At 34.9% G+C, this 9,448-nt stretch overlaps 1 protein-coding gene across 1 annotated transcript in view; it reads left to right on the forward strand.

Annotated features, from left to right (window-relative positions):
* Positions 1 to 9,448, forward strand: part of LOC106879555 (transmembrane protein 132E) — a 185,391-nt gene that overhangs the window by 95,883 nt on the left and 80,060 nt on the right. Inside the window, exon 2 of the mRNA XM_014929189.2 lies at positions 2,474 to 2,500. Coding sequence (XP_014784675.1) covers positions 2,474 to 2,500 — 27 coding nt within the window. The remainder of the gene's footprint in view (positions 1 to 2,473; positions 2,501 to 9,448) is intronic.

Raw genomic sequence — 9,448 nt, forward strand, 5'->3', positions numbered from 1 at the left:
TTCTATTTGAAAATTGGTTATGAAACACGTGTAATCTTTTTATTATATTTATCTTATGATATTTACTTTACTTTATATTATACTCATTTATTGTGCTTTTAATTATTAATTTTTCTATATGTGATAGTGGATTTTCATCGATGAGTTCTTGAAAATTGGTTATTTTCCCTAAAACTATATATATTTTATATATACTTTATCTATAAGGCTCAATTTAATTTTTTATAAATTGATTTTAATTGAGTTTTTTACCTGTAATTTTGGATTTTGTCCCTAATAATATTATTATATATATATATATATTAGTCCAATGCATGCCACCATGGAAGTCAGATGTTAAATGAAAAGGATTTTATATGTGTGTGTGTGTGTGTATTTATATAGGTGCAAATGTGGTTGTGTGTTAAGAAGTTTGCTTCCCAGCCACATAGTTCAGGGTTTGGTCCCACTGCATAGCACCTTGGGCAAGTGCCTTCTACTATAGCCAACCAAAGCTTTTACTTGGGTCTACCAGATGGAAAGTGAAAGAAGTCCACTGTGTGTGTGTGTGTGTATGCATGCATATATGTAGGTCTGTGTGTCTGAATGTATGTTTCTACCTCCTTATCTTGACAATGTGCAATAGTTGTAAAATGATTATCTCTGTCACACAAGTAGTGTCATTCATTTCCAATATTCTGCAGGAACATACTGGTAATGTGGAAATATTATCTTGTTTGGAAACAGGTGAATGTTGGTGACAGGAAGGGTATCTCAATAAACTCCATCTGACTCATACAATTATGCAAAAGTAGATGATAAAATGATGATGATGATATTTTGGCACTCAGTTATAATGACAAGACTTCCAGTTGATCCAATCAATACAACAGCTTGCTTGTGTAATTAATGTACAAGTGTCTGAGTAGTCCACAGACACATGTGCCCTTAACGTAATTCTCAGGGAGATTCACCATGACACAGAATGTGACAAAGCTGGCCCTTTGAAATACAGGTACTGCCAGCTGAGTGGACTGGAGTAACGTGAAATAAAGTGTCTTGCTCAAGGACACACTGTGTCACCAGGAATTGAACTCACGATCTTGTGATTGTAAACCGAACACCCTAACCACTAAGCCATGTGCCTTCACAATGAAAATGATGATGATATATATGTATATAGCAAATGATGATGATAAATATGTAGCTCTAATGATGGAATACTCAACCTATGGAATCCTTACTCAATATAACGTTCCACACGCTTGGCTGTTTTAGAAACAGCTGTAAGATACTCTGTGTATCTATATTCTCTATCTAAATTAAATATCTTTTTCAAGTGATGCCAAACAGTTTACATTTTTCATTTTTACTTTAATCTTTATGATATATATATGTGTGTGTATATCAGGTTTAAAAAATGAAGAAAATGTTGTTATATAATTTTATTCAGTTTGTATGGAATACTCTAAGGATTTAAGCTATACAAATTCCCATCTGTCTCACTTGACATTCTGTTAGCCAAGCTTTTTTGCGTGGAATGCTGACTGAGGTATTTGTCTGGATTTCTTCGGTCTACTTCTTATCACTACACACACACATCATCATCATCATCGTTTATATATAATGATATATACTGATAAACACATATAATGATATATAAAAAAAAATAAGTACTGAGGTTGATTTGTTCAACTAAAATTCTTCGAGGTGCTGCTGTAGCATGGTCACAGTCTAATGACTGAAACAAACAGAAGTTAGAAGGTGTGTGTGTGTGTGTGTGTGTGTGTTTGTATGTATTTCACATACAAATAATAATAGTGAGTTTATTGTATTCAGTGCTCAGATGAACTGCAAATTATTGAAAAAGAAAGCAGCAACAGCCTAAGTATGGAAAGACAGTAATGATAGCCAAAAGTGCATGTGTCATGCACAGAATAAATCACAAGAAGATAGAAAAGAGAACAATAAAACTGTTATGAAGAAGAAATGGCAGACAAACATGCCAAGAGTAGTGTTGGTGAATTTTGGAAAGCATAGAATTCTTGAAGGGTGCAGTGTCCTGACAGCTAACCGCCACCATAAGTAGTTTAATCTGTGCTTCAATATTTCTGAGCATGATAAAATGTTTCTGAAAGTCATGGGAACTGTGTTGTTTAAAAGCATATAAATGTGGATTTGAATATACATGCATACAAAGGGGTGCTGAAAACTCCCGGGCTTTGAGTAAAAGGAAATACAGGAGGATCACATGATTATGATTTTATTTAACATATTTCCCTCTCAGATTCACACACTTATTGCAGCAGTCCTTCAGTTTTTCTAAGCCCTGTGAAAGAACTCAGAAATTTGGGCCTCTAACCTAGCCTTCCACGATGTACTTAAAGCCAGGAACTTTTCAGCACCCCCTCATATATGTGTGTTAATGTGTATGTATCTTTATATGTATGTGTATACACACCCTCTAATTTAATTTTTTTTTTTTATCTTTCAGTTCAATATTCAGAACAAGATAAAGTTGGTAAGGAATTACTTTAGTTGATATTTTATCATTGTTATCATTATCATCATTATCATCATTAACATCATTAACATCACACATCATAAGCATCACACATCATTAACATCATAAGCCTTGATCTTCCCCACTTCGCCATCACCACCACCATCATCATCATTATCATAAGCCAGAGTGCCTCTATATTATCGCTGAACCTACAAAAGTTGCAGCCAGATCACCCTCAAATTACACCTATTTCAAAAAAGAATAATATATTTTATAATATAATCCTTGATATCAAAATATGAGGGCCATGGCCAGAACACCGATGTGTCATATAATAATGTGTGTATAAGTGTGTGTATATATTTATCTATTATACACAAAATTTTCTAAACACCTCTGTGACCTGATCACCAATACATGTGGAAAAGTTAAGCAAGCATGTAGGAGACCCACATCTGCCTCCAAAGGTTCAACAAAAACTGAGGAAAAACTTGAGGCCTGTAAAAACTTGCTAGTGACTTAATATTAATCAGTTACAATGAAATTGTGTTAGTGACTATGCCACAGATGTGTGAAGAAAATGTTAATATCTGAAGAAATAAAGCAAAAAAATGAATATAACAATTTTTGTGGGTTCTTAAAAAGCTAAAATGGATCTTCCATGATGTAATTACATCAATTTCCAGACTCTCTGATCAGGTCACTTACTAAACAATTACGGCTCAACTGTATGTTTGTGTGTGTGTGTGTGTGTGTGCCTGCCTGTCTGTATGTATATATACATATGCATATTTATGTTGGTATGCATATATACATATATATATATATATATATATATACACACATGCACACACACACACATATCTATATGATAAAAACACACACACAAACACACATACTATTGTTCATCCACTTATGTTCCTATATGAACTTAACCGAATACCAAAACTCATCGTTCTTGTGATTAGTTTTCATTGATTTTTGTTGTTCTTATTGTGACTGCCATTTGTGCTCCTTTCTAGTTATTTCTGTTATTGTTGCTATACTCATCATGTCTCCACCCATACACTCTCTTATCCACCATTCTGAGATGTCTCGTAATCCAATTTGCCAATTCCTTCTGCACCATACAACATAAATATTGTAGACAAAGCTTTCATTGTCAGAGCACCAGTTTCCATTTAGCTGAAAGACGACAGCCTTTAGAGAAGAAACGGTGTGGATTCCTGGTGTTTGATAAGCACTTTGGTTAATTCTCAGACTGCTGATTTTTTTGCATATATTACAGTGTATGTGTGTGTGTGTATGTGTGTGCATGTGTGTGTGTGTGCATGCATGTGTGCGTGTGTTTGTTGGGAGGGGACAATTGACACTATTTTCAGCATCATATTGATATTTTGTAAAAAAAAAAACCTTATCTTTATCTTATAAGACATCTAGTGTGTGTGTGTGTGTGGCAGGGGAACAGTTTTTTTAAAGCAGGAACATGTATCTAAAGACTCAATCTTGAATGACATCTCAATACAGTTAATAAAATATATTTAAATAAGGGAGCGTTGGTACTGACCTTTGTGTAACTCTTATAAAGTTACTGAACTAATTTATTGATCTATCATTTTTATGTTAGGAAAAAAAGGCTGATTTCTATAAGAATATTCACACATGCACACACACACACACACACACACGCACGCACGCACGCACACACACACACACACACACACACACACACACACACACACACACACACACACACACACACACACACACACACACACACACAAGTAGAAAGGCAGAGAACAATTGCAAATAGGTTTTATAAGTACACATACATGGAATGCAAAATACGAAGTATGAAATAAAGAATACAAAATAAACAAAAGATATTATGTAATAGTCTTATCTTGACAGGTGTTTTGTGTAAACCATGGCTTATGCCATAACCACATACATTATGGATTATTATAACCAAATAATGTCATGAGTATATGAAATAGCACAAGTCTCTGTGGATCCTTTTGGCAAGGCCAGGTCAGCTTCATTGGAAGAATGTAGCAAAACACACACACATACACACACACACATTACACATATATATCATATATATAACAAAACAGGAACCTGGAAAATTTTTTGGTATTATCTATTCACCATTACACATGTTTCATTTGCTAATAGAAACCACAAAATTGTACATGGATAAACATGTAAGAAATTTCCTTTTAGATATTCTTCAGACAGATTAATGACCTGTAAAGGCATGGTATTTTGTTATGTAACTATAATATACTACAAAGTATATTAAATGATTTTATAAGTCAACACCATGTTCTACTGCGTTAGCAGTGTTATTACATCACTTGTTAAGGTTACCTTTACAGATTTTCTATAGAAATTATAGTCAGCTCTGGTTTTGTTATGATGTTTCATATCCAAGATGCCAGATGTAAACAACAATGAGACTGAAGATAAAAAATGGAAATGGGGATGTATGACATTTTTCAGGAGTTTCTGCTCCTTTATCAGCAGCCATCCAACCCATTAATCATTCATAAACTCATTGCTTAAACAGCCACTAAATATATCGGTGTAGCATTATTGGATATATCCATTTATCATCTTTGATCTCATTGTTGTTTACATCTGGTGTCTCGGATACAAAATGTCATAACACAATTTCTATAGTAAACCTGTTGAGATAACCTTAACGAGTGATTTGCAGACAGAGAATCAAACAATATTGTATTGTTTGATTTTCTGTCTGAAGAATTTGTAATAGGAAATTTCTTACATGCAGGCAATGTTTCCAGAATTTTCAAGTTTAATATGTACCTCACATCAAGACAATAATGACAACTGCATAGTGGATTGTAACACTGGATGTGCTTCAAGAGAACACAGCTTTGATTTTTTTCTCTACCTTTGTCTATTGAGATTCAAATAGTTTATAGAATTTTAATACAACATCCTTATTCCTTTCAGTCATTGTAAAATAGCTGATTTTTTAATGGTTTCTTGACTTCACTTTCTCTTTGGACACATGACAATAGATTTTTGACAAAATATAGCCCAAAGAACACTACTTTTAACCTAAATTTTCACCCAGCAATAATACATTGATGTAGACATGAAACAGCAATTAAATCAGACATCCTCTTGCTGTCATCATACAAAAGGTGTTTTTACTCAAAATTTATTAGAATTATCAAATTTTTTTAGTTCAATCTTTTATTTATATTCAGGCTTCCCACAACAGCATTGTTTTGGCTCTCTCAAACTTCTGAAAGCGCTGATGTCATATTTTTTTGTATAGGGGTTTCATTATTTGAAGGGTAGTATGTTGTGCTGGGAGAGTTTTGATGGCTATATTTATAGCAGTATGATGTACTGTAAGGAGGCTCCTCTGGTTATTGTTGTTTAACCTCAATTCAACCTTACCAAACAACCAATGATTAGGGGCATTTCAGTATTGACCATCCTGTCTTTTTGTAATATCAGGAACTATGTTCTCTAATCTGTCATTTTTAAGGCAATGCTGATCTATGATTTGACAGAGAGAGAGAGAGAAAAAAAAAGAGATTTGGTTACTCTTTCTAGTAGACTGATTGACTACACAGAGGCTCTGTTGGTTCATAACTGTTTTAGTTGTAGTTTAGTTCTGGATTAGTTCTGATTGAGTTGACTTATGACAAGTGTTTCAGCTGTGACCATCCTGTATGTCAGGGACTACTGCATTGTCTGATGTGCTTTTTTTTAACCCTTTAACATTCAGATTACTCTGTTGTATGTAATGCTTATTTATCCTGATTATTTTGAATTAATCATGACTAATCTCGTAGCTTTGAGATTTCAATGATGTGATTGTTTAGTTTTAGAATGACATTGTAGGTTAGGTTTGAACATAAAATAGGTAGAATATTTGGGTCAGATACAGCCAGTTGAAATGCTAAAGAGTTAAGACAATAAGACATGTGATTTGAAGAAAGTTTGGTGCTATTTCTAGCAATTCACGTGACTCCACATAGGCCCCTTTGTTGGTTTGTAGCAGTTTTAGTCATTGTTAAGTCCCAGAAGCATTACAAAACACCTGGTGTGAATTTGATAATCCAGTGCTCAATTAAGGCCAGGGGTAAAAGATGGCAAAATTATGCTTACACTGTGCTGTATTGTTAATACTGATATGACATAGAATTCAAGTTTACTGTGACTAGTAGCCATCATGAAAATTAAAGACCACCAGATTCAAATCATTGTCTTGAACCATCAAAGTTACCATACTAGTGAATCCAAGATTAATGACATTCAGCTTATGTTATGAATACCAGGGGCATTGTAAAGTTGATGAGTATTTTATCAGTTATTAGGACCGAGTTCAGGTTCTTCTATGGGTATAACTTAAAAGAATGACAAGCAGAGGAAGCCTGCTTAATATAGCTGATAAATATTCTTTCAATCATTCTCTACTTTCAAAAATGAGAGGACACATTAAATATTGTGGTCCTAAATATGCTGTGATTGACAAAGACAGGGTGTTCATAGCTAGAAACATCTTTGATCATAAATCTATTTAATAAAGGCTGGTTTGGGGTTAGCAACAACTCCATCATCACTATTAATGATTCATCATCACCACTACCGTAACCATCATCCTCGCTGTCACTGTCTTCATCATTGTTAACATTACCATGAATACCGTTATCATCACCATCACAAGCTTGAGACCGGGAACATCTATACAATCATCGAGCTGGATAGAATCAGCAGTTAACTCTCCCTCAAATCACATCCTACTGTCTTTAATAATTTGAATGTCATATTGGATAAAGTATTCCTAGATACACTATGTTTGGAAAGAAGGCAAATACGGGTAATTAACTGATACTTTCATTTTTCTGGGATGGGGTTGCTTAAATAAAAGTACTAATCAAGAATTAATCATTGATTCAATCTAGCCTTGCCTCAACTCCTAAATTTGTGGGCTTGTTGGCTATGTTAAAAATGATTAAACAAGGCGTAGGAGTGGCTGTGTGGTAAGTTGCTTGCTTACCAACCACATGGTTCCGGGTTCAGTCCCACTGCATGGCATCTTGGGCAAATGTCTTCTACTATAGCCTTGGGCCGACCGAAGCCTTGTGAGTGGATTTGATAGACGGAAACTGAAAGAAGCCCGTCGTATATATGTATATATATGTGTATGTGTATGTGCTTGTGTGTTTGTCCTCCCAACATCGCTTGACAAACGATGCTGGTGTGTTTACGTCCCCGTAACTTAGCGGTTCGGCAAAAGAGACCGATAGAATAAGTACTAGGCTTCCAAAGAATAAGTCCTGGGGTCGATTTTCTCGACTAAAGGTAGTGCTCCAGCATGGCCACAGTCAAAAGACTGAAACAAGTAAAAGAGTAAGCCAATAAAGGATTATTTATGTGAAAACTCAGCCTGCCAGAAATAACAGCCAAACTCCCCTACATCATATCCTACCATCTTGACTAACTCAGTCCTAGATTCTTGCACATAGGAAAAGGATGGCCATTCCTGGTATGATTTTGACTGTAGGTTGGCTTTATCAGAATTGCTAACCTGGTGTCAAGTAACAACTGCCAAATGCCCCTCATATCACACACCCTTCTATCTTAGAAAAAGGAAGATTATTAAACCCTAACTCTAACCCTGATATACAAAAAACTGGATAGTCATATCTGGAATGTCTTTGATCAATAGGTTTTTCTCTTTATGGGCTGAACTGGAGCTAAACAAGAACAACATTAACTTCAACAATCAATACCAGAGCAGACTTTGGTAAAAGCATAACCACTCACACAGTACTTAGTGTACTAGTTTCACTGGAGCCTGTTGACAATCCACTACCATGACCATCACCACTACACATAATCACTATTGCTTGGGTATAGTGTAGGACTGGTGAGCTGAGGCTTGTGAAATGTCTGGAATGTTGCCTACTTCATCCTTACCTCTTAAATATTACAATGACAACAACAGCAATTGTAACTGATATTATAATTAGAATAGTAATCAAAGTAACACAACAATAAACTTAATTACAGTAACAACCATAATTAGCATCACCACTGCCACTACCACCACCGGCATCTTTATATGAGCTTTTGCGGAAGCCTACATGGTCACTTGACCTTTTAGGAATAACAGCTAAATCTCCCTGAAATCACACTCTGCTATTTTTAAAAAGGGACATATTAAATAATGTAGCCTTGTATATACTAGCCCTGAAAAAGCCAGGATAGTCATGGCTGGAATGCCTTTTGATCATAGGTCTGTTCAATCAATATTGACATGAGGTTAAACAGAAAAACATGGCTAATTACAGCAAGAACTATTTAAATACCACCACCAATACTGCTACAACAGCAACAACAACAATGCTAAAATGATAATAGCAATAAGAGCAACCACAACAACAATGGCAATTTTAACAATCTGTTAATTATGTTAATTATGTCTAGTTGTTAGTGATGATTATGATGATGATATAGTAATTATGGAATGTTTCAGAATATTCTTAATGATTTATTGTTGTTTGCTTCATTAAATAGTATTTTAGCGTTGTAGTTGTGTGTGTGTGTATGTGTGTATGTACATATCTATGTACTGTATGTATGCGTGTACATACACATGTATGCATGTGTGTGTATATGAGCTTATGTGTACTGACAATTTGTGTGTGTGATTGCATGAATGTATTTATGAATATGTATAGTTGTGGGTGTGTATCTCAAAATGTAGGCGCAGGAGTGGCTGTGTGGTTAGTAGCTTGCTTACCAACCACATGGTTCCGGGTTCAGTCCCACTGCGTGGCACCTTGGGCAAGTGTCTTCTACTATAGCCTCAGGCCGACCAAAGCTTTGCGAGTGGATTTGGTAGACGGAAACTGCAAGAAGCCTGTCCTATATATGTATGTATATATATATATATATATATATATATAT

The sequence above is a fragment of the Octopus bimaculoides genome, chromosome 6 (assembly GCF_001194135.2).
Source record: "Octopus bimaculoides isolate UCB-OBI-ISO-001 chromosome 6, ASM119413v2, whole genome shotgun sequence".
In the NCBI taxonomy this organism is placed as follows: Eukaryota; Metazoa; Mollusca; class Cephalopoda; order Octopoda; family Octopodidae; genus Octopus; species Octopus bimaculoides.